We start from the raw sequence: 27,559 nt of genomic DNA, 5'->3' as shown, positions 1-27,559 counted from the left end.
GGCAAAAATGCTGGAGTGGGTTGCCATTCCCATCTCCAGGGGGTCTTCCCAACCCAGGGATCAAACCTGAGTCTCCTGAGTCTCCTGCATTGATAGGTGAATGGATTCTTTACCACTGAGTTGTCTTATGAGGCACCTATAATTTTGTGGAATTTATCTCCAGGAATCCCATCAGATTCACACAGTGAAGATCTGAGAAAGATCTGGAAGATTCTGCTGGGTCAGAGGAAGCATAATCAAGGGGAAATACTCTCCATGTATTCTCCATAATGAAGGTCTACTTTTCAGGGGGAAACACTTCCCCAGAGTCTCATCCTACCTGAGGGAGGGAGCCCCCTCTAGCCTTTCTGTCTCATTTAAGGGGGGAGAAAGAAAGCTATGGCATGGCAGAAATGCTAGTGGAGGTCACAGCAAAAGACACAGGCCCACTCAAAGACTGAGAATCACAAGATTAAAGTGCTCCCCCCCGCCCAACATGGCGATTACCACAGCAGTGCAATGACAGTGGGCTGCATCTTGAAAGTATGCAGATGCAGTGTCTTTCTGAGGAGCAGTACTTAGGGACGCACAAGACCAAGAGAGAAGACAAGGACGAGAGAGGAAGTCGATGACTTTGCACCGACAGCTACAGCAACCAGTAGATACAGTCCAACTCCTAGATAGATTACTCTCACTACACCCTTACCTATTTTACTTCGTATACCCCAAACAAATAGCCCTGGTGGCTCAGTCAGTAAAAAATCTGCCTGCAATAGGGCAGACCCAGGTTCAGTCCCTGGGTTGGGAAGATCCCCTGGAGAGGGAAATGGCAACCCACTCCAGTATTCTTGCCTGGGGAATCCCGTGGACAGAGAAGCCTGGTGGGCTGCAGTCCATAGGGTCACAAGGAGTTGGACACGACTGAGCGACTTCAACTTCACTTTTCACCCCAAACAACATATCTGCTTTTCGACAAGAAATTACAAGATATGCCAGAAAGCAAGGAAAAAACCGTCCAGAGCGATAAAATGCACATCAGACCAGACAAGTGTGACGCTTGTTGGACAAGTGTGACACAGATGTTGGAATTATCAGACAGGAAATTTTATACAGCTATGATTAAAATGTTACGAGCTGTAATGGAAAAGTAAACAACATGCAAGAACATATGGGTACTGTAAGTAGAGAGAAACATATTTTTTCATTTTTTTTCACTGTTATTCAGAACCTCCTAAACTCATGTCATGATGAACTAGAGGGTCACAAACCATAGCTGGAGAAACTAAGTTTTGCAGCTGCACCAGGCAATATGGTAGCCACTGGCCACATCTGGTTATTTAAACTTTATTATAATTAAATAAAGTTTAGAATTCAGTTGCACTAAGCATATGTCAGGTGCTTCATTGGAACATATCCATCATCTCGGGAGGTTTGATTGGACAGCACTGACTGTACACTGGAGTTCCCTTTTCTCTACACCAGCTACAGAGTAAGAGGGAGTACCCAGTGTGCTCTTGCAGGCTACCTATCTGTGCAGAATCTGCAGTGAAGTTAAGGAAATACTTAACGGGTGCCCAGAAGAGCTGTTTTTATTCTGTATTGAGCCATTTACTGGGAAACTTTAGACACGTCTCTTGATCTTTCTGTGCTCAGTTTTCTAACTGATAAAACAACTTCTGTACTTGTATTTTAAGTACTCATGTACACGATGTTTGGAGATAAGGGAGATAATATATGAGACACCACTGAGACATCCAGCTGAGGAACAAAGTATTAGTCTCTCCCTCTAGCAAATCTCATAAACTTGAGTGGCTTTAAAACTTCCTTCTCTGCCTTTTGGGAGAGAATTGAAGTGTCTTTCTCTATAAATACTGTACTCCTCATATTGGCCACTCCCTCCTCCTGTGTTCACATCCCTTGATATAAAATTTGTCCCCTTTTACTCTTGGGCAACCATGCTCAGGAGCACTCCCGGTTCTGAATATCTCACATATAACTCCTGTACCTACTGATGACTTCCAGGGCAGGAAATGATCTCAGTTAGTATCTCATACCATCTAATACTAGTGTAAACATCTTTAAGATTTTAAATTTTTCTTGTTCTGCTTCTTTGAATACCAAATTAAAATGGAGGATCTAACCCTGAAGTGGAAACATACCAGGGACGCTTCTCTACTCTCAGGGTTCTTTTGAAGAATACTGATGTTTCAAATTCAGGAGATGGCCTCTCTCTGTTGGTCTCTTTCCACTCTAGAAAAAGTGCTCATGTGACTTCACTTTCTAAAAAGCACACCTTCATAATGATGTCCACAGATTCATCTCTGACAGGTATTGTTTTGTATTACAGGAATTCGAAGCTTCTATAGTCCCCTTTTGCCAAAACTTATAAAAATACATGTGAAGGCTTTAAATGAGAAATATTAAATAATTTTAACTCAGAAAGAAGAAAGTATTCCTCTGGTACCTGCATCTCAGGCATAAAATTATTTTACACAGCAGGGGGACAATCAATTAAAAGTTGAAAGGAATGTAAAATGTATCCACAAAGAGAATTTCTTGATTAATTAAGAAGCCAAGTTCTGGATAATGTAAATTATAATTTCATATTTAATTTAAAAAACAAGGAAATACTTTAGGATGTGCTAAGTATGCTGAACATACTTAGAAAAAGAACTGTTAAGAAATTATTCTAAATATCATACTTCAGGAAGATGGTTTTAACATGTATTAAATTGGTAGTAATTTTTAGGTGTGACTAAGATTTTGAAGCCACCAATATTTATTTAATAATAATTTCCGATCAAAAGTGTTATGTTTATTTCTGTTCCTATAGAAACTTTATGTGGATTGATTCAAAGCTTACTATGTTGTAAAGTGCTAGATTTGGTTAATAAAGGAACACAACTTCTCAGACAAAGAAAAACAGAAAGCAAAAAGCTATTAAGTTAATGGATTTGTGAAATATATATATTTTATGGAAATAGTGAATATAGTTCTGATATTCAGAAATACCTTTGGATTATATTTCCCATAAATTAGTTTGTTCCTCCCCTGGAAAGATGTGTGTGTGTGTGTGTGTGTGTGTGTGTGTGTGTGTGTGTGTGTGTGTTGGTCACTTAGTAGAATCTGACTTCTTGTGACTCCATGGACAGTAGCCCGCCAGGCTCCTCCATCCATGGAATTCTCCAGGCCAGAACGCTGGAGTGGTTAGCCTTTCCCTTCTCCAAGGATCTTCCTGACCCAGGAAGACCTGGGTCTCCTGCATTGCAGGCAGAATCTTTACCATCTGAGCCACTAGGGAAGCCCCCACCTGGAAGGATAGACCACTTAAATAGTGGAGACAGAGAGGGTTGTCAGAGATTCTTGAATGGCCTAAAACTTGATATTTAAAATTTAAATACAGTTCGTTTTTAACCATTGCTCCTCTGTATTTTATTATATATCTATGTCTGATGGAGGTAGGGAGTTCCATCTTTTCCTTCCGTGTCCTTTTTCATCTTCATAACTGACTCTCATATGCTTCCTTAGTTTGGTGATCTTGACCTGCATTTGTGTGTAATTCTGGTGTTAAATGTCACTTGTGTGTAATTCTGGTGTTAAATGTCACTTGCCTACTTTGTCTAGATAGTAAAGAATAGAACTCACTTTCCCTCTCTTCTGTTGAGTCTTTAAATTAACTGGTTTTTATTTTTACTGAATAGCTATACAAAGTAGACATCACAGTGACCACAGAGTTGTGGTCAGGAAAAAGCCAATTCAATTAATATGTTACTAAGGAGGGTCTTTCTACCAGAGGAAGCCATAAAAGTTCATCCTGATTTATCAGTGGAAATAGTAATTAGTTCATCCTGATTTATCAGTGGAAATAGTAATTAGGTCTTGGTTGAATAAATGACATTCAATAGATATGAAAGTGTATACAGCAAAAGAGTGCGTCAAGGCTGTATATTGTCACCCTGCTTATTTAACTTATATGCAGAGTACATCATGAGAAACGCTGGAGTGGAAGAAACACAAGCTGGAATGAAGATTGCCGGGAGAAATATCAATAACCTCAGATATGCAGATGACACCACCCTTATGGCAGAAAGTGAAGAGGAACTAAAAAGCCTCTTGATGAAAGTGAAAGAGGAGAGTGAAAAAGTTGGCTTAAAGCTCAACATTCAGAAAACGAAGATCATGGCATCTGGTCCCACCACTTCATGGGAAATAGATGGGGAAACAGTGGAAACAGTGTCAGACTGTTTTTTTGGGCTCCAAAATCACTGCAGATGGTGATTGCAGCCATGAAATTAAAAGACGCTTACTCCTTGGAAGGAAAGTTATGACCAAACTCAGTTCAGTTCATTTCAGTCGCTCAGTCATGTCCGACTTTTTGTGACCCCATGAATCGCAGCACGCCAGACCTCCCTGTCCATCACCAACTCCCGGAGTTCACTCAGACTCACAGCAATCGAGTCCGTGATGCCATCCAGCCATCTCATCCTCGGTCGTCCCCTTCTCCTCCTGCCCCCAATCCCTCCCAGCATCAGAGTCTTTTCCAATGAGTCCTCTTTGCATGAGGTGACCAAAGTATTGGAGTTTCAGCTTTAGCATCAGTCCTTCCAAAGAAATCCCAGGACTGATCTCCTACAGAATGGACTAGCTGGATCTCCTTGCAGTCCAAGGGACTCTCAAGAGTCTTCTCCAACACCACAGTTCAAAAGCATCAATTCTTCGGTGCTCAGCTTTCTTCACAGTCCAACTCTCACATCCATACATGACCACGGGGAAAACCATAGCCTTGACTAGACGGACCTTAGTCAGCAAAGTAATGTCTCTGCTTTTCAGTATGCTATCTCAGTTGCTGTATATTTGTTGATGTGTTACAGCAGAATTTACAATGCAGTGTATCAATCAGTCACTTTGAACAGCTTGTTCACAAAAGGCTGAATGGTTGGTATAAATGGCACTTAAGTAACAGGGTACTAAACCTTCCCTTCCTGAGGGTTTTTCACTGTAATCAGTTGAATAAAAGATTTTGTAATTTCAATCAACTCTACTCTTTCTTTTACCAAACTATTTTAAGAAACTTTCCAAAAATTAATGGGAACTTTCTTTTTCAGATTAGTAACAAATGCCTAACTTTTAATGAATAACGTTACTGTTCTAAATTCTGAAATATTCATAGAAATGATTATCAGTTCAGTTCAATCACCCAGTCATCTCTGACTCTTTGCGACCCCATGAATCACAGCATGCCAGGCCTCCCTGTCCATCACCAACTCCCGGAGTTCACTCAGACTCATGTCCATCAAGTCAGTGATGCCATCCAGCCATTTCATCCTCTGTCGTCCCCTTCTCCTCCTGCCCCCAATCCCTCCCAGCATCAGAGAGTCTTTTCCAGTGAGTCAACTCTTCACATGAGGTGGCCAAAGTACTGGAGTTTCAGCTTTAGCATCATTCTTTCCAAAGAAATCCCAGGGCTGATCTCCTTCAGAATGGACTGGTTGGGTCTCCTTGCAGTCCAAGGGACTCTCAAGAGTCTTCTCCAACACCACAATTCAAAACCATCAATTCTTCAGTGCTCAGTCTTCTTCACAGCCTTCTTCCAACTCTCACATCCGTACATGACCACAGGAAAAACCATAGCCTTGACTAGACAGACCTTAGTCAGCAAAGTAATGTCTCTGCTTTTGAGTATGCTATCTAGGTTAGTCATAACTTTCCTTCCAAGGAGTAAGCGTCTTTTAATTTCATGGCTGCAATCACCATCTGCAGTGTTTTTGGAGCCCCCAAAAATAAAGTCAGCCACTGTTTCCACTGTTTCCCCATCTATTTCCCATGAAGTGGTGGGACCGGATGCCATGATCTTCGTTTTCTGAATGTTGAGCTTTAAGCCAACTTATTCGCTCTCCACTTTTACTTTCATCAAGAGGCTTTTTAGTTCCTCTTCACTTTCTGCCATAAGGGTGGTGTCATCTGCATATCTGAGGTGATTGATATTTCTCCCGGCCATCTTCATTCCAGCTTGTGTTTCTTCCAGTCCAGCATTTCTCATGATGTACTCTGCATAGAAGTTAAATAAGCAGGATGACAATATACAGCCTCAATGTACTCCTTTTCCTATTTGGAACCAGTCTGTTGTTCCATGTCCAGTTCTAACTGTTGCTTCCTGACCTGCATACAGATTTCTCAAGAGACAGGTCAGGTGGTCTGGTATTCCCATCTCTTTCAGAATTTTCCACAGTTTCTTGTGATCCACACAGTCAAAGGCTTTGGTGTAGCCAATAAAGCAGAAACAGATGTTTTCCTGGAACTCTCTTACTTTTTCCATGATCCAGCGGATGTTGGCAATTTGATCTCTGGTTCCTCTGCCTTTTCTAAAACCAGCTTGAACATCAGGAAGTTCATGGTTCACATATTGCTGAAGCCTGGCTTGGAGAATTTTGAGCATTACTTTACTAGCATGTGAGATGAGTGCAATTGTGCGGTAGTTTGAGCATTCTTTGGCATTGCCTTTCTTTGGAATTGGAATGAAAACTGACCTTTTCCAGTTCTGTGGCCACTGCCGAGTTTTCCAAATTTGCTGGCAAGAAATGATTATAGATTACTCAAAAATAATGGAGGTTAGAGGGTAAGGAGAAAAGATTTGTTGCTTTGCTTTTATTATAATTTTAATGTATGTTTTTATCTGTTAAGTTTTTTTGAACAATTAAGTGCAAAAGTATACATTTTGTTTTGTGATTTCTAACTGCTAAGGATAAAAAAGAAAACAATTTCATGTTAAAAGTTAGTAAAATTGTTATGAATTCTTAAAACCTCACTTCATATTCTCTAAGAAATGTAATAATATGGTACATTTGTTTATATACTCAGCTCCTCTCATTTGTGTTTTACAGATTTTCCTGCTGGCTCTGTCAATGTTGATGTCTACTGTGATGGAATCATTAAGGCCACAGCAGAGATTAAATACTATACAACCCAGAAGGCTATGAAATGCCTGTTGGGAGCTGCAGGTCCACGAGATGATGTGTACCAGGTAAGCTGCTCTTTCCATGAAGTCTGTAATAAGCCAAAGAGCTAACATAGAATAAATGAATACATACTTTAGTATAAAGTCTGAATGCTGGTTGAATAAGATGAATTATTGATCAATAGGAAAGAAAGAAATTGACCTCTGTGATGCAGAAATGTAGATAAATTGGTTAGTATAAGTCAAGTCATTTCACGTGATGTCACAACAGGTTATCCATTACAAAGTATTAAGGCTACTCTGATGGGCTCATTTTAAAGCTGTTACAGACCAGAAAAAGACAAAAGGATTAAAGAGAACTCTTAAACAATGAATTTTCTCTTTAGCTAGATGTGGGTAATACAAAATAAAATTTTGAAGTTAAGGATTCAGACAAGTCAAGAATACCATCAAAACAGAAGTGTGTGGTGTTAACCTGGAAATTGTTATTTTCATGAGGATGTTTCCAAGCTCGGTGTATTTTTTTTCCTAGTTTCATTTATCACTCTTTTCTGACAGTGAGAGTAATTCTTTAAATTAATAACATTTATTTGAAATTCCAGAAAAGCTAAACTTTTCTGGAAACTCTACAAAGAGGAGTTTTCAGGTTTTTTTCACTGGTGTGACATAGTGGTACTTGGCAGTGATGACTTGCTGTGGAGTTTACAGTCCTGTCCAGGGCCCTTAGTTTGGACATTTTCCAGTGAATAGTAGATACTGTGAGTGCCCTGCCCTGATGGACTGAGAAGGTAAAATGTGCATTTTGATTCATTGTAAGCCATTTGTTTAATTTCTGCATTTTTTTGCTGCTGTTGTCGTTGTTACATGATCCACTTTTAGTAGAAAGCTTGCTTAGTGTGGAACTTCTTTATATGCTTATTACATCAAATCTTCACTGAAAAAAACTGTCATTTCATTCAACAGCTATTTGATAATTAGAATTACAACCTTGCTTAATTACCTTGGTTTTTCTGGGGGAAGGAGGAGGTAGACCAGAGGAAAGGTGAAGAAAAAGGTAGTTGAACTGCACATGTCATCTTTAGATTTACCACAAAACACTCCCTTAGGTTTGTAACAAAACCATCAGTGATAATGATGTTGACAGGTTGTCAGGAAGCCTTACTGTTTAAACTAGTTTCAATTGGTGGCTTTGTTATTTGTTTTGTGTGACACATTTTTTCCTATTAGTATTCTCCTTTTATGAATGATATATTTTAGAACAATGGAAAAGGTTAAAATATCCTAGAGAATCGAGAGTAAAATACCATTTGTCAAAATGAGGAGCCTGAGGACATTTGACAAAATGTCTATATTGTAATTGCAAAGCAAAAATAAAAGTAACGGCTTGAAATACAGATATTTTTTCATTTTCCTGTGATGTCTACCTTATTCTACTTTAAAAACTTTATCCATTGCAAAATGACTAATGAAGTGTTATATTGCATTATAAGGTATTCAGTCAGCATAGAAGTAAAGTAGTCCCCAAAACACATTTTTCTGTTGACTTTGCCTTTGGGGAGCAAAAAAAATATTTAGTGTATAATGAAAATGGGATGTAATTTATGACTCAAACAGTTTTTCAGAATGTTTCAGATACCCAAGTCATGATTTCTTCTGTAGCTTTGAATGAACACAAACTTTTTTTGAGTAGTTTTTTGATAACTAGAAAAATAATCTGTTTCATTTCTACCGTCAGTGTCAGAAATGAGAGGTGAGGAAGGGTTCTCTCCACTGAGCCCTGGTGCCTAGTGAAAGGGGGATTGCAGGCAGTCACAGCTTGATTCAGGTTTTCACTCTTGGGAGACACTTTAAACCTGAGGTTTAAGTCCTGGGGCTTCCCTGGTGGTGCAGAGGTTAAAGCGTCTGCCTGCAGTGTGGGAGACCTGGGTTCAATCCCTGGGTCGGGAAGATCCCCTGGAGAAGGAAATGGCAATCCACTCCAGTATTCTTGCCTGGAGAATCCCATGGACGGAAGAGTTTGGTGGGCTACAGCCCATGGGTCGCAAAGAGTCGGACACGACTAAGCGACATCACTTTCACTTTTCTGAGTCCTGAGAGGTAGAATGATTCTAGGTTGGTGACAGTAGACTACAGCTTGACAAGAAACATTAAGAGATTTGGATTAATATATACAACTGAAGATATTTTAGAGTTTGCGCTGTTGTCATAAGAGGACCAATAAATGTTGTGGATTTAAATGAAACAAATTCTGAGACTGAGATTTCAGACCAGACCAAGCAACACCATCACCGTCCTGACGGAAGGGAAGTCTGCGTGTCACTCAGTTTCCTTTACATCTTGGACTAATGGGTTTCATCTCATCCGTTGGCATCCGGACTGTGTGAGGTGTCCCTACCATGAATTTGCTGAGATGGTAAAAATCAGACTCCACCCTTGATTAAAAAGAAGGAACTGCAGGGACACAGAGGAACCTTGGTGTGCTTTAGGGTCACTTGGCCTCAGAGGACGTGTCCCAACCCACACTGTGTTTCTCCTTGTGGACTTTTGATTGCTCATTTTGACATTTCGCTTTACTGTCATGTAAGTTATATTCTGAAAGTTGTAAAAAGTTATGCTTTTCCTCTCCAGCATACAACACTGCTATTTCTTTCCTATGCTTCTCAACTGCTTAAACTGGGAAATTTGTGTATGTCGCAGATAGTCCACTGACCATCTCTACTTAAGAACAACATACATTGGAAGTTTTTACCACAGTTATTGTATATCTGTGAGGACATATACCAGCAGATTTATGGGTTGTGTGTGTTTTTTTAATATTCTACCCACTTAGCTGAAATGGTATACTAAAAGAGCTATCCTGAGTTTTCTTGTAAATGTTAATGGCAGAAGTGATTTAAGTAATCCTTAAAGTTAGTAATTAGATACTTCCTGTAATCATTTCAAAGCTCTTGGGCATTTAATAACATGAATATTCTGGAAATTTGAGGGAAGGAACAGTAATGAGAAATCTATGGATTTTAGTTTTCAGTAATCCTCAAATTTGTGGTAAGTGACTTTCTATTATCATTTAAAAACTGTAGGGCATATAGCAAAATGATCGTTCTGTGAATTTGAGGAAAGAAATGATAAAGAGAAATTTTATTTTCCTAGTTTATTTTGAAGATGTCTATTAGGCTTCAGAAGACTTTAGCTAAACCAGCTTATTACCTAACTGCTTCCTAAATCATTTTGTATTTTTTTGCATAAATACTAAACCCCAGCATATAGCCTCATAAAGGGACAATTTCCAGACCAGCACCTAGAACAGTGAATTCAGATGAAAAAATCCAAAGCCCTATTTGGGAAGATAATTAGAATTCAAGTATTAGTGTTAGAAAAACTAGTAACTCCTATTTAACTGAGATAATTAAAGCCTTTGAGACTTCCATCTTATTTACAAAATTATCTAGGGGCAACAATAAATTTAACTAGATATAGGAACAACTAGATATAAAAACCAAACTAGGTCAGAATGCTAAACTATAATAGCAATTATTGATCAAAGCATTAGGCTCATGTTTATCAAGAGCGTTTTTGGAATAGTACCAAATAATTTTTATTAGTTGTAGTTCTTATTGATTAAAAGGTATATTGCATTGAATATGTTTATCATCTTGCATGTTTTACTTTATACCTATTGAAATCTTATTTTCGTCTTTGTGTTAGGTGCACTTCATTGCCACTTTTTATTAAACTATATGTATTATCCCATCTTTGCATGAAATGTTCCCTTCGTGTCTCTAATTTTCTTGAAGAGATCTCTAGTCTTTCCCATTCTGTTGTTTTCCTCTATTTCTTTGCATTGATTGCTGAGGAAGGCTTTCTTATCTCTTCTTGCTCTTCTTTGGAACTCTGCATTCAGATGCTTATATCTTTCCTTTTCTCCTTTGCTTCTCGCCTCTCTTCTTTTCACAGCTATTGGTAAGGCCTCCCCAGACAGCCATTTTGCTTTTTTGCATTCCTTTTCCATGGGGATGGTCTTGATCCTTGTCTCCTGTACAATGTCACAAACCTCATTCCATAGTTCATCAGGCACTCTTATCTATCAGATCTAGGCCCTTAAATCTATTTCTCACTTCCACTGTATAATCATAAGGGATTTGATTTAGGTCATACCTGAATGGTCTAGTGGTTTTCCCTACTTTCTTCAATTTGAGTCTGAATTTGGTAATAAGGAGCTCATGATCTGAGCCACAGTCAGCTCCTGGTCTTGTTTTTATTGACTGTTTAGAGCTTCTCCATCTGTGGCTGCAAAGAATATAATCAATCTGATTTCGGTGTTGACCATCTGGTGATGTCCATGTGTAGAGTCTTCCCTTGTGTTGTTGGAAGAGGGTGTTTGCTATGACCAGTGCATTTTCTTGGCAAAACTCTATTAGTCTTTGCCCTGCTTCATTCCTCATTCCAAGGCCAAATTTGCCTGTTACTCCAGGTGTTTCTTGACTTCCTACTTTTGCATTCCAGTCCCCTATAATGAAAAGGACATCTTTTGGGGGTGTTAGTTCTAAAAGGTCTTGTAGGTCTTCATAAAACCATTCAACTTCAGCTTCTTCAGTGTTACTGGTTGGGGCATAGACTTGGATAACTGTGATACTGAATGGTTTGCCTTGGAGACAAACAGAGATCATTCTGTCATTTTTGAGGTTGCATCCAAGTACTGCATTTCGGACTCTTTTGTTGACCATGATGGCTACTCCATTTCTTCTGAGGGATGGTGATGGACAGGGAGGCCTGGCATGCTGCGATTCATGGGGTCACAAAGAGTCAGACACGACTGAGCAACTGAACTGAACTGAACTGATTATCCAATCTTTGGTTTACTGCCTACAAATATTTAATGCACTGTGAAGCCAGATAGGGTTGAAATGGAGGACATGGATTAAGAGAACTCTCACATCGTGAGGAATTTCCCAGGTTTTTTTTCATTAGTTCCTTTACAGGTTGGTTTCTTCATTAAGTTAAAGCTTAATGTTAGTGGTTATCTCCCTTACAGAGGTCTTCAGAAGATTCTTCCTACTGAAAGAAACTGGGAACTTCAGGCCTCTTAACTTTTCTTAAAAAAAAAAAAAAGTCCTTGCCTCTCTCAAAAGGTTGATAAACACACAAGCCTTCAGGGTCCTACATCTTTTCCAACACTGACTCCTCCACAGCTTGCCTCCTTGTCCCCTTAATTCCCCCCATTATTCCTGTGTTCTAGCCACCCAGGATGGGGCCCTCTTTAAACACACAGTAAGCCATTTACCCTCCACTGCCTCATCTTTCAGGCACGGCACTGTGGTTTTCATCTTTGCATACTCAGTTTCTTCGCGTAGTTATAGATCCTGATGCATGTGACACAACTGATACTTAAGGGTTTAAAAAAATGAGAAAAGAGTGATACGTGTTTTCCTAGTGGTATTTAAAAAAATAAGTGAAAACCTATAAGTATACAAATAAGAAAGAAATGAAATCTTCCCTTTTAAAAATTATACTGCTATTTATTTATAAAATTGAATAAATGAATCTGATGCTTATGAAAGTAAGGGACTCTCAGAGGTTCACAATACTAGGCAAATTTGTACTACAGACTTTCCTTCGCATCCTACCTCAGCCATGAACTCCATGTACATATACTTCATCGTTTTTGTTCAGTCCCTAAGTCGTGTCCGACACTTTGCAACCCCGTGAGCTGCAGTACATCAAGCTTCCCAAATATACTTCATTACTGAGTTTTAATGGCTGTAAAATTTTTGATTCCGATCTTGCCTTTCTTATGAACATTAAGGAGAGGTTTATTACTCAAAAATGCCTAAGGTCTTACCTCTCTCAAAAGGCTGCTAATTATCTTTCCTTTTTCCTACTGGACTGTGGCAGTGTGGTTTAAGAGAAATAGTTCTAGATAGGGTAGGAGCAGGAGTTGGATTCTTTTATTAAGTGATCACTTCATGAGCGCTCATTTTCCCTAGTGCTAAAGGAATTCCCTCCTGTGAACAGTGAAGAAATTTAAGTATATGATCTCCAAGGTCATTTCCAGCTCAAATATTCCATAATTGTAAGTCAAGAAAAAAAAATGCTTGTTTAGATTGAGAGCTATGACCATTCTCCATTGAAGAGGATTGACTTGCAAATATATGGGCTTTCCATATAGCCTTTATTTCCATTTTATTTGCACTGATTCTTAATTCTACTCCCAGAGAAGAAGGAAGTGATTTGAGTTTCATGTACCTTTGATCAGTTTTATTACTTGTTTTGTATTTCTGAGCAGAGATTTGGACTGTAGCCCCCCAGGCTCCACTGTCCATGGGATTCTCCAGGCAAAAATTCTGGAGTGGGTTGCCATCTCCTTCTCCAGGGGTTCTTCCCAAGCCAGGGAGAGAACCTGCGCCTCCTGTGTCTCCTGCATTGCAGGCTTTTGAAAGATTCTTTACCCACTGAGCTATCAGGAAGAAAACGATCAGAGATTTTTAATCAGACAAAGAATAGTCAAAATGCAATTTGAAGATGTATTTCTGGATTCATTTTTCATATTGTTTGTTCTCCCAATTGGAATGGACCAATAAGAGTAAAACAAATCTTTTGAAGTTTAGATGTGACATTTCCTAACGGTTAATTGATGCCTGATTAGGATACCTCAGACTCAATGATTATACTCACCTCAGTTACAAATCATTGACTCAAACAAGAACACACAGCTAGTACACTCATCCATTTATTTAGAGAAAAACAAGTAAATCCGTTAGCTTTAATGGTAGATACAGCCACTGTTATAAGAAAAAAACTATTTCTGAGCACAGAAATAGCCAGTGACATAACTATACTGTTGTTTCTCTACAATTCTTGATCTTATATGCCATCTTAGTCCATTTTCATAGTTATTGGTCCCATATGTTTTAGTCTATGTTTAGCTGCTATTTAGAATATATTTTGTTAATGACTTCTTAATTTATAGTTTCTGCTCACTTGACGAAAATAAATACTTCCTCAGTGCTTTATTTCTCCCAAACTAAAGTGTCTCTCTTGCACCTTACATCCGCTTTCTTCTTGTCAAGCTGGGGCTGGCTTTGACTGCCCTCTGCAGCGGATGTCTGTGTGCTGGTGTAAATGCTGTCTATAGCAACCCCATCCAAGCACAGCCTTCTGCTTTTACTGTCTAGTTCTTTAGAGCATTCAGATCTTCAATCATAGCGAGCATTTTCAAACAACCCTAAAAAGCAAAGCACAAGTCAAGCACTGTTAACAAGGTTCCTTCATAGCTTTATTCATATAAATAAAAGGTAGGAACAAACCCCAAATATTCCATACTTCTTTGGAAATTAGAAGACTAAAAAACCTTGTGGCCAAAATGTGTTTTTTTGCATTTACTAAAAGTCATTGTACATTCTTGTGGTTCTCTTTATTAAATAGTATTAACAATAAGATAAAGAAATAAAGTGGAATATAATTTGGGAAGTATAAATTGTGTTTAGCATTCATGAAATATGCTTCTACATTAAACTGTATCAGGACATAGGAAATTAAGTAAAATAAGTCTTTGATAAGGAGAATTAAACTTCTAAGAACTTATTATTTTTCAGAGATCAGCCATTTAGTTTTATCAACCTTATTAAGTATCAACACACAAACAAATATAAATCAGTTATGCACAAGTCCCTCCCAATAAATCTGATGAACATTTAAAAAATGTAACTTGACTTTTCAGCAGCAATTAACACCATTGAACAAACTTACTGTCTTGATTTAATTTTTCTCCTAACTTCCAGGAAGACATGTGTTCCTGGTTTTCTTCTTACACCCTTTGCCTTTCATTCTCAATATCCTTTGCAATCTCTTCATTATAGATCTATAAAATAAAATTTTAAATCCATCCAGTTTTGATTCTTAGCCACCCTTATTTTTTGATGAATATTTCCTCTGCAATTTATCTCATTGGCTTATGAGATATACACCAACTGTGGATTTCCGCCTATCTCTCACTGTTCTCTAACCCATGAAATGCATCATAGTCAATCTATTTTAAAAACCAGAAACACAGGAGTCTCCTCATACCTTGCACTCCCTCACCCTAAAAATTCAATCCATTATTAAGCCATATCAGTTTTACTTACTAAATATTGCTCACTTCTCTATGCATCTCTCTAGTTTTCACACTTTAGTGGACCTTTTCCTCTTGCCTACATTGCTAGACTCATCTCCTAACTGGTTCCCAACTGTAGGTTTTGCACACACCCTACTTATCTGAAGTCCCTGGTCTGTGAGGGTATTTTAAGAATAATGATGTCAACATACAATTCTCTTGCTCAAATACTTCAATAGATTCCAGTTATTAAATGGATTAAAAAAACCTTTAGCATGAAAAATATGGCCTTGATGTCACTGTCCCCTCTCACCTTCCAACTTAATCTTTTTAATAAAATAATTTATTTTTAGTTGGAGGATAATTGCTTTACAATATTGTGTTGGTTTCTGCCATATATCAACATTAACCAGCCTTAGGTATATGTCTGTCCCCTCCCGCTGGAGCCCCCTACCCCTCTAAGTTGTCACAGAGCACCAGATTTGAGCTCCCTGCATCATATAGTACCTTTCTACTAGCTGCCTGGTTTCACATATGGTAATATATACGCTGCAGTGCCTCTGTCTCAATTTCTCCCACCTCTCCTTCCCTCTCTCTGTCCACAAGTCTGCTGTCTATGTCTGCGTCTCCACTGATGCGTGCAGATAGGTTTATCGGTACCATCTTTCTAAATTCCCTATATATGTGTTAATATGAGATATTTGTCTTTCTCTTCCTGACTTACTTCACTCTGTATAATAGGCTCTAGGTTCATCCACCTCATTAGAACTGAATCAAATGTGTTTCTTTTTATGGCTGAATAATATTCCATGCCCTGGCTATTGTAAATAGTGCTGCAATGAACACCGGAGTGTATGTGCCTTCTTCAGTTATGGTATCCTCAGGATATATGCCCAGTAGTGAGGTTGCTGGGTCATATATAGTTTTATTCCTAGTTTTTAAAGTAATCTCCACATTGTCTTCCATAGTGGCTGTATAAATTACATTCCCCCCAACAGTGCAGGAGGATTTCCTTTTCTCCACACCCTCTCCAGCATGGATTGTTGTAGATTTTTTGACAATGGCCATTCTGACTGGTGTGAGGTGATACCTCATTGTAGTTTTGATTTACATTTCTCTAATAATGAGTGATGTTGAGCATCTTTTCATATGTTTGTTAGTCATCTGTATATCTTCTTTGGAGAAATGTCTGTTTAGGTCTTCTGCCCACTTTTTGATTGGGTTGTTTTTCTGGTATTGAGCTGAATGAGCTGCTTGTGGATTTTGGAAATTAATCCTTTGTCAGTTGTTTCATTTGCTATTATTTTCTCCCATTCTGAGGATTATCTTTTCATCTTGTTTGTAGTTTCCTTCACTGTGCAAAAGTTTTTAAGTAGGTCCCATCTTAATCTTCTGCTTCTGCTTTCCAGGACCTCTGATCTGCTTTACTTTTAGTTAATTTCCTACCTCAGGGCCTTTATATGTGCTCCTCTGTAACTGAAACCCTCTCTCTATCACCCTTTCTGATAAGTATCTTCATCTAGTTAGTTTTAACTCCAATTTTTAATCCAGCACCTCTTCCTCAGCGGAGCCTTCCTTGATCCATACATCTCCCTATGTATCTCTTTGTAATACTATAATTTGACATTTCTGGTGTGATATTTTTCAAATTATCTTTCACTATCTGTCTCTCATTAAACTCCAAAGTCAATAAAGGTGGGGATGCTATCTATTTAGTTCCCTGTTTCATATCCAAAATCAAGTACACTGCTAGATACATGGCTGCTCAATGTGTATTTTGTTGGATGAAAGAATATACATTAAATTTCCCACCCAACCTCATGTGATCCATCAATCAGAGGTCCTGGCTTCCTGATAGCACAGACACAGGCCATTTTGAGAAGGTTATTGGGCTATCGGCTAAGGCAGTGCTGCTTTTGGCTGAAGTTAAAAGAGCAGGGCAAAAAAAAAAAAAGGACAACAAAGGAAAAAATCAAATGAATATAAAATGATGAGACTAATTCTATTGTTTGTTTTGGAAGCTAGCATCTAAAACAATTCAAGAGAATAATTCCCAAAATTTTTCAAGAAATCATGGCCTCATTTAGATAAGGATTTTTTGAAAGACATTTCTTTGAATGGTCTAATGCAATATTTGTTCCAAAGCTCCCCTCAGAATGGGAGAAAATAACTGCAAACAAAACAACTGACACAGAATTAATCTCCAGAATATATAAGCATTTGATATAGCTCAGTGTCAGGAAAACAAGCAGCCCAATCAAAAAGAGGGCAGAAGACCTAAACAGATATTTCTCCTAAGTTATACAAATGACCAATAAACACATGAAAAGATGCTCAACATCACTCATTATTAGAGAAATGCAAATCAAAACTACATTGAGGTATCACCTCACACCAATCAGAATGGCCATCATCAAAAAATCTACAAATAAATGCTGGAAAGGGTGTGGAGAACAGGGAACACTCCTACACTGTTAGTGGATATATAAACTGAAATAACCATTATGCAGAATAGTATGGAGATTTCTTTAAAAAACTAGGATTAAATGTACCATATGACCCAGCAACCCCACTACTGGGCATATATCCTGAGAAAACCACAATTCTAAAAGACACGTGTACCCCAGTGTTCATTGCAGCATTATTTACAATAGCCAGGGCATGGAAGCAACCTAGATGTTCATTGACAGATGATAAAGAAAATGTGGTACATATGTTAAAATGGTATATTACTCAGCCATAAAAAAGAATGAATTTGAGTCAGTTCTAGCGAGGTAGATGAACATAGGTCCTGCTATATAGAGTGAAGTAAGTCAGAAACAGAAAAACAATTATAGTATATTAACACATATATATGGAATATAGAAAAATGATACTGATGAACCTATTTGCAAGGAAGGAATGGAGACGCAGATGTAAAGAATGGACTAGTGGACACAGTCGGGGCAGGGAGGGAGTGGGACGAATGGAGAAAGTAGCATCAATATATTTACACTATTGTGTGTAAAATGGATTGTTAGTGAGAAGTTGCTGTATAACACAGGGAGCTGTCTGGTGCTCTGTGATGACCTAGAGGGGTGGATGTGGGGAAGGGAGGGATGCTCATGTGCGAGGGGATATACATGTAATTATGACAGAAACCAACAAAACATTGTAAAGGACGTCAGGAGGGAGGGGACCTATGTATACCTATGGCTGATTCATATTGATGTTTGACAGAAAACAACAAAATTCTGTAAAGCAATTATTCAATTAAAAACTAAATAAATGTTTAAAAACACCCTTATTTTGTTTCACATGCATATTTCATGCATATACCTGCATGCTAAGTCGTTTCAGTTGTGTCTGAATCTTTGCAAAACTGTGGACTGTATCCCACCAGGCTCCTTTGTCAGTGAGATTCTCCAGACAAGAATACTGGAATGGGTTGCCATGCCCTTCTCCAAGGAATCTTCCCAACCCAGGGATGAAACCCACATCTCTTACATCTCTTGCACTGGCAGGCGGGCTCTTTGCCACTAACACCATCTGGGAAGCCCATATTTAACAGTAGTAAGGTCTGACTAATGTCCGTCTAGTCAAGGCTATAGTTTTTCCAGTGGTCACGTATGGATGTGAGAGTTGGACTGTTAAGAAGGCTGAGCACTGAAGAATTGATGCTTTTGAACTGTGTTGTTGGAGAAGACTCTTGAGAGTCCCTTGGACTGCAAGGAGACCCAACCAGTCCATTCTGAAGGAGATCAGCCCTGGGATTTCTTTGGAAGGAATGATGCTGAAGCTGAAACTCCAGTACTTTGGCCACCTTGCGAAGAGTTGACAAACTGGAAAAGACTCTGATGCTGGGAGGGATTGGGGGCAGGAGGAGAAGGGGACGACAGAGGATGAGATGGCTGGATGGCATCACTGACTCGATCAACGTGAGTCTGAGTGAACTCCGGGAGTTGGTGATGGACAGGGAAGCCTGGCGTGCTGCGATTCATGGGGTCACAAAGAGTCGGACACAACTGAGAGACTGAACTGAACTGAAGGTGTTACAGAATGATTGCTAAAGGGATGTAAGGGTGAGAAAAGACATGGTTCTTATGGTTATTCTAACAAATGCCTGCCATAGAAAACTTTGTTATTTCATTTCTTTTTTGTTTCATCATTAATGTCATTAAATATCTTCATTCAAAAGTCTGTTCAAGTTTGATCAAATTAAAGTTTTGGGACTTTTTTGACCTTATGTGAGGGAGGGGTCAAGTCAAAAAATTCAACACAAATTCAATCAATGGTCTAGAAGAGTGCTGTTGTTTTGACTTTTATCAGATTGCCTTCACATAATTATGATGTTTATACATTTCTCATGACTGATGGAGATGACAGAAACTGCTAATTGTTCACTAATATTTCTTTTTCCTTTCTTGTATGGTAATATAACTGGCACATGACCACCCAGGTAATTATTACACTTGCTGACTCCCTTGCAGCTAGGTGTAGTCATATAACTAATTGATGGCCAATGGCATGTCAATGGAAGTGATTTGTGCAAATTTCTGATCATGTTCTTAAAAGAAGGATGCAGTCATGCTCTCCCCATTACTCACTTTTTCCTGTGACTGACTGCAGTGCTAACAAGGGAATGATTTTTGAACCATCCAAAACCATGAAAATGATACACAGCAGTGAAACAAAATAGAGCCTGAATACCATAATCAAGGAGCCAGGACAGCAGCCCCAGACTGCCTCATTCCAGATGTTTATATTAAAGAGAAATGGGCTTCTATCTTGCTTTAGCCTCTGACATTTTGGATATCTGTACTACAGTATAAAACCTACATTCTAACTAATTTTAAAGATAAGCATTACTCAGTTTAAAAAGAGAAACTAAATTATTTGTTCAGACTTATTTCCCCAAGCTAGCCTTTGCACTTAATTTGTTCAGTCAGTGCAAAGGCTAGTTTGGGGAGTGAACTCTCCTCATGAATAGATGTGCAATCTTCTAAATCACAGTGATTGTATTTCATGTCTTATAGCTAAGGGCTCACATCAAAGTATTTATTTAAACTCCTAAGTAATTCTGTTGGGTAAGTATTATTAAGGTCCACAACTAATGAGTCCTGAAGCAGGCATTTCAACTCAGATCTCACAATATATTTCCTTCCTGGTATAATTGCTTTCAAGTTATTTAAAGATATTCTACAGCTACATGAATACCTAATCAATAGTAAATACAAAATATTTGAAGGAGGTGTTAAATTGCATTGTTTAATACTCGTAACACTTATTTTTGCATATGTGGTCATGACGTTGAAATTCTTAGAACTGACTCACTTAAAACTTAGAAAAATTAATTTGACAAAGGAAAATATCTCTTTTATCTTAGCCCAATTTACTTGTTTATTCTTTTACATTAAGTGCTTGAAGTTGAATACTTATAAAGTAAAAAAGCAAAAGGCTTTTTATAAACAGAAAATATTTGTTCTGTTCTCTGTCATTCTCTCTACAAGCTGTAGGAGGAAATTTTGTTTAAGATATGTAAACTGTGTATCAGATTTTCCTTTAAATGTCTATTTTGGCTGGCTTTCATAGCACGCATTATGAACAATGGAATAAACGAAGTGAATCTTATTTTCTTTTACTAGTGAAACTTAAGGAAACATAAAAATTTGTTATAAGAAAAACAAGATGTTTTTAGTTCAACCATTGCTTTTCTTTTTAGATACCTGAAAGTAAAACGCTGCAAATGATATATTTTGTCTCCTATTTTGAACATTTTTAGCCTTCCTATGATTATTTCACTGAAATCATTTCTCTTGTTAAGATTCTTTACTACTACTGTATTTCTCTACCAGATTTTAAAAAATAACTTAGTATTCTGTAGTCAAACTTAGAGGTTTATTCATTCAACATCATTATTTTAAAACCTTTTTCCTTGCCTCTTGTCAGCTATTAAATATGGGAAGATTAGATTTTTGTATTTTTAACCACCCTTCTAGTTAGATATGGGCTTCGCAAGCGGCTAAATGGTAAAAGAAAAAAAAATGCCTACCAATGCAGGAGATGCAGGTTTGATCCCTGGGACAGGAAGATCCCCTGGAGGAAGAAATGGCAATCCACTCCAGTATTCTTGCCTGGGAAACCCCATAGACAGAGGAGCCTGGCGGGCTACAGTCCATGGGGTCGCAAAGAGTCGGACAATACTGAGCCACTAACACTTTCATTTTGCTTTGCGTTACATAACTATAACTTTCATCCTTTCTCTTCACTTCTAAACAGGACCTTTAGAAAATCCAGAAAGGCTTGAACCACTTTATTTTTTGAGATAGGCAGATTATTGAAAAATGAAGAAATAGAATAAATCATTTTTTTCAACCCAATCATTTAATTTCTGTGACTTCATATTGGCAGTCTATCTAATTTACTTGGAAATCATTTCAAAAGTCTTTAGTAGATATTTTTGTTCCGTAATCCTCTCTCCACCCCATGGATTTTGTTCATTGGCCTACTTTCTCAGCTTTAATCATCTAGGTCACAAGTCAGTTTAATCCCAGCCATTGCTTCACAAAACACAGTTTAAAAGAAATGGTAGCTTTTGCAGTCCATTATGTCATTGGTAGTACAAGACCAATAGCTCCTCCCAAAATGTTCAGATTAGGGAAATAAAGTTGATATATAATTATTTTATATCTACAGGTGAAAAAATAGGTCAAGATGAATATTCACCCTCACTTTGACACAGAAGTATAATAATCTCATTTCTGACCCTTAAATTGAAGAATCTGATTCATCATTTTATCTCATTTATTAAAATAAAGCATATATTTTAACAGAATTTATTATTGAAACAAATTACAGTGTTATCATTGACTTCCTATAAAACTCTTCTAAAATTAGTCAATTTTCAAGTAAATTAGCTCATCCAAAAAGAGTGAGTGAAAATTGCTCAGTCGTGTCCAACTTTTTGCGACCCCATGGACTCTACAGCCCATGGAATTCTCCAGGCCAGAATACTGGAGTGGGTAGCTTTTCCCTTCTACAGGGGATCTTTCCAACCCAGGGATCAAACCCAGGTCTCCCACATTGCAGGCAGATTATTTACCAGCTGAGTCACAAGGAAGCCCAACCAAAAGCAAAGACTTATTTCTTGCATTCATTTTTCTATTATTCTAATAACTGGCTTTTTTCCAAGTCCCTAATATTTTATATTATTATTTTTAAAAAGTTGTATTATTAAAGGTTACCCAGTATTTATCCCAGTCAATAATTTTTATTATCTTGCACTAAGTAAGTTTCTGTGTAAATAATTAAACTAACAAAACATTTCATTTTCATTTGAAAACAGAGTGACATTGACGAACTTGATCATATTCTCACATCCACATTCAAACATGAGATACCATACTATGAATTCCAATCTCTCCAAACTGAAATCTGCCCTCAAAAGGAATGTGAGTATTTTCCAACTGCATCAATTATTCTTTTTGTCACATTTCACTCTACGTAATAAATATTATAGCAAGGAGTATAGAATTGCTGATGAAATGTTTTCAAAAACTCCCATCGCTTGGTGAGAGAGCTGGTTTTTATTCCAAGGAGATATTTGGATAATGAATGAGGAAAATTGTTCATCATAGCATTATTTATAATTACCAAAAATGAAAATAACTCAGTCCTTTAAAGATAGGTCATTGATCAAATAAATTTTGGTACATACGTTAATGCAACCATCATAAACAAATTGTATTTTAAACTGATTTGCTGACTGGAGTGATGCTTTGATTTATACTTAATCAAATACAAGTAGGATATATAGCAGGAGATGGAGTGTGAGCCTGTTTTAAGAGGTACGTATGTTTAATAGCATATGTTTGTGTGTATATATATATAAATGCACACTGCATATATATGTGTACATATACATATATAAATCAATAGTCTGGACAGATATGCATCTGCTAACAGTTATGCATGGGTTCTGCTCTCTCAGGGATTACATTTTTTCATTTTGCTAAATCTTTGTTTTCTACAGTGACTGCATATTATTTTTATCATAGAAATATACATATGCGTATATATAAAGGAAAATATATTATGATAAAAGATTGTACTTCTAAATTTATCACAAGCTTAGCAGCATGCATTGTTTATTGCTTATTCCTGTGTTTTCGGTTGACACACTGTTTCTAATACAGTTTTATGCTCAGTATGTGCCGAACACAATGATGGAGATGTAATGGTGAGTAAGACAGGCATGGCTTCAGGACGTGAGAGGTCTCCTATAGGTATACTGTAGGGCTGATGAGCAGAGGTTTTCTTCGGTAGAGTTTCTGTGCTATTTGAAATAGTTTTATCATCAGGCTGTCAGGCCTGAGGGAAGCAGGAAGAAAAGAGTAGAAGCCTTAAGGCACAACTGATTATGATTCACCCAGATGTGCTAGAACATGCACTATGTGTGGTAAGGTCACCTTGCAGGAAAAGAGCAATGGTAGGCTGCTTTTGAATAAGTAATCTTATGAGAGTAATGCACACTTATCGTTATTTCCCACATACATTTTAACAATATACAGTTCACTTATAAAAGTTAGACATTAGGTTGGGACAGAAAAGGAACATGACATGATCCCTTACTTAAGATACTCATCGTTTAACTGGGAAAACAAGATATTATGTATGTAATCATAGAAAGGAAAAATGTGCTACACTTCACAAAACTGATTACATTGACAATAGAATTTTAAAGAAAAGCTACAGTATTTTTCAAGCTGTGTTTCCTAAAGGAAATAGGATTTTACCTAGATCTTAAATGATGTGTCTCAATGAGAAAAGAAAAAGGAAACAGGAATTCTCAGGAAAAGAAAGTGTATGTAAAGGTATGAAGACGAAACGGTGACACAATTTTTACAAATTCCCTCAGCATTATATTCAAGTTTGTGAAATGAGAATTGTGGAATTGGAGAGGATAGGATGGCTTTGGTCTCTCATTTATAGATAAGGAATTCTAGGTAAGTTTGAAAATGCTTCTTAGTGCCTCATTCATGTTGAAGTATCTGAATTTTAGAGTTGGAAATGATGGAATAGACTTGGTCCTTTATTTTTTTTAGGAAAAGCATTCTTTATAGTTTAAATGGAAGCCCTGACAATATGGATCTGATTCAATAGGTACAGGGAATAGTTAAGCTTCTGCTTTTTAAACAAACTTCCAGGTAAAACTGATGCTGCTGGTTCTCAGACCTTGAGTATCAAGGGTTTAGAGCAGTGGTTCTGAAACTTGGTGCATATTGTAATTAGCTACAAAGCCTTCAGAACACCCTATGCCCAAGCCACACCCCCAAATTAATAAAGAATCTTTGAGTGGATTCCAGCTATCAGTACTTTTTCAAGTTTTCCAGGTAATTCCAGTGGGCATCCAAGTTCATCAGTCTCAATTGTTTCACTGTATCAATATTGCAGACCTGCCAAATAATTCATCTTCATATTGATCTTTGACACTGACAAAATATTACTCTTTATTAAACTTTCTAATTTATTAATTAGAAAGTTAATAGCATTTGAAAACTTTGAGCCATTATTAGACTAATGATTATTTTGTATTTGGAAAAATATTTTTATGAAACGATTGCATTTTTGAAAAGAAGTTAAATATAGTCTAGGATAGTTCAATATAATCTAGGTAATTCATTCAAAAACCATATTGTTGGTTATTGCTAGGTGGCAGAGCTATTAAACCTATAACAGAAGCAAGCATAACGTAACATTAGGCTCTAATCCCTAGTGGAAGTACAAAATAACAATACAAATTGCATAATAAAATATACAACATAGACTTGAATATCGCTGAACTCATGTTTTGCTTGCCTCATTGACCCTATAATCTTGACTCAGTATCAGCTTCAAAATATCTGATCATTAAGACCTTGAACCTACAATTTCATAATGTTCAGGATGAAAGGATTATAAGATTTGAGAAGCCTTTTATACATGGAATGGAATTAATGATACATTGTTGAAGAACTTCTATAGAAACAATACTAGAAATATATGTAGCATAGTTCTACATAGAAAGAAATGTTTTCACAAATTAGAAATTACTAATCTTACTCCCTGAAAAGAAAATTAGGAACGGAAAGATGCAATATCAAAGGTATTTTGCAAAAAATATTTTTAAATGTTTTCCCCAAACATGAATTTTACAATGCCTGAAGTTCTGTGTACCTCTTTCAGTTCAGTTCAGTTGCTCAGTTGTGTCTGACTCTGCGACCCCACGAACCGCAGCACGCCAGGTCTCCCTATCCGTCACCAACTGCTGGAGTCTACCCAAAACCATGTCCATTGAGTCGGTGATGCCATCCAACCATCTTATCCTCTGTCATCCCCTTCTCCTCCTGCCCTCAATCTTTCCCAGCATCAGGGTCTTCTCAAACGAGTCATCTCTTCGAATCAGGTGGCCAAAGTATTGGAGTTACAGCTTCAACATCAGTCCATCCAATGAACACCCAGGACTGATCTCCTTTAGGATGGACTGGTTGGATCTCCTTGCAGTCCAAGGGACTCTCAAGAGTCTTCTCCAACACCACAGTTCAAAAGCATCAATTCTTTGGCACTCAGCTTTGTTCACAGTCCAACTCTCACATCCATACATGACTACTGGAAAAACCATAGCCTTGACTAGACAGACCTTTGTTGACAAAGTAATGTCTCTGCTTTTGGATATGCTATCTAGGTTGGTCACAACTCTCCTTCCAAGGAATAAGCGTCTTTTAATTTCTACCTCTTTACTTTTCATTTTAAATCACCTGAATAGAATATAGGGGCAATGAAGAAATCAGTGCAAAATAAAAGAAATTGGGGAGACTATTCCTCATTCTTATATCAGAAGTAAAGGTGATAAGAAAATAATTGTAGTCATGTAAACACTTCAAAGTAGTTACAAATGCATCACTGCTAAAATAAAAAAAAGGAAATTAGGAACAGATTTATACATAACACATTATCAAAACGTGTAGTGATTGAGTAAACTGGAGTTTTGGCATGTAAATTGCCTGTAATAATATAGATTCTTCCAGTTCATTTTTTTGATAACACAGCCTCCAAGTATAAGTTTTTTCATATATCCTCCCAAGGATATCTTTTGCACATTCTCAAGTAAATTTCATGAGCTGATGGTTTTGTTGTTGTTGCTCACTCAGTCGTGTCCAACTCTTTGCAACACTGTGGACTGCAGGACACCAGGCTTCCCTGTTGTTCACTATCTCCTAGAGTTTGCTCAGACTCATGTCTATTGAGTTTATGATACCATCCAACTATCTCATCCTCTGTCATTCACTTCTCCTCCTTCCCTCAGTCTTTCCCAGCCTCAGGGTATTTTCCAATGAACCAACAGTTTGCATAAGGTGGTCCAAGTATTGGTGCTTCAGCTTCAGCCTCAGTCCTTCCAATGAGTGTTCAGGGTTGATTTATTTCCTTTAGGATTGATTGATTTGATCTCCTTGCTGTCCAAGGGACTCTCAAGAGTCTTCTCCAGCACCACAGTTCAAAAGCATCAATTGTTAGGCACTCAGCCTTCCTTATGGTCCAGCTTTCACATCTATACATGACTATTTTTGTGTATCATTACTAAAAACAAAAATAAACCCTCATGAATTCTTAGAAGTTTAACACACTCTGCTTTATACTAGGCACTCTTCTAGATGCTGAGGGAAGATAGAGGAATGTCAGATAAATAAATAAAACCCATACACTCAGAGTGGACCCAAGAAGAAGAGAAAATAAAATCACAAAAATCAGTATCACTAATATAGTGTGTTTTTCTCTACTAATAAGAGCTAATGCTTGCATATTATGTACTCTGTGTTAAGAATAATTCTAAGAACCTCTCTTACTTTATATCATTTAATTCCTCTCAACAAACCCATGGTAGGTACTATTTTCAAACGTGATTTACTGATGAGTCATTGAGAGTGTCTATCATTTGCTCAAATGGTGGTAGAGCTGAGGTGAATCCAGTCAGCCAGCAGAGGTTATTAACCACTCCTCGGCCACTGGCTCCCTATCTGCTGTGACGAGCTCTGGCTCTCTTAGGCACAGGAGCCCCAGCGAAAGAGGGACAGTTGGAGTTAGCTTCTCAGCAGATGACCTTGCTGAAGAGGAAAGGTTATGAATTATTTGTGCAGAATTATTTAAATTTATGGCTTTAATGATTAATTTATAAAGGCAAGTTTGAAATTATCTCAGCTACTCTTTATGGTATTTTTTGCAATCCCCAAAACATAGTGATTTTTGTTTCATAGCACATTTTTTCTTTAAATCACCACTTTTACCTCTGAGGACGAATGCTGTCCTTTAGGAGGGAGCCCTGTCTATTTTGTTCATGAATTTATTCCTAGTGCCTGAGAGAGTCTCTAGTACTCAGTAAATATTTACTGTGTTAATTTGTTGATGGCAGTGAAGCTAACCATAGATTAAAATCAATAAAAGCGTGGTAAGCATTAGATACTCTTGCCTGGAAAATCCCGTGGACGGAGGAGCCTGGTAGGCTACAGTTCATGGAGTCG

The 27,559-nt window shown here is 37.6% G+C and overlaps 1 protein-coding gene across 1 annotated transcript in view; it reads left to right on the top strand.

Annotated features, from left to right (window-relative positions):
* Positions 1-27,559, top strand: part of BANK1 (B cell scaffold protein with ankyrin repeats 1) — a 320,309-nt gene that overhangs the window by 103,972 nt on the left and 188,778 nt on the right. The window contains exons 5-6 of the mRNA XM_052642209.1: positions 6,861-7,000; positions 22,351-22,456. Coding sequence (XP_052498169.1) covers positions 6,861-7,000; positions 22,351-22,456 — 246 coding nt within the window. The remainder of the gene's footprint in view (positions 1-6,860; positions 7,001-22,350; positions 22,457-27,559) is intronic.

The sequence above is a fragment of the Budorcas taxicolor genome, chromosome 6, assembly GCF_023091745.1.
Source record: "Budorcas taxicolor isolate Tak-1 chromosome 6, Takin1.1, whole genome shotgun sequence".
Taxonomy (NCBI): Eukaryota; Metazoa; Chordata; class Mammalia; order Artiodactyla; family Bovidae; genus Budorcas; species Budorcas taxicolor.
This window is presented reverse-complemented; position numbering and strand designations above follow the sequence as displayed.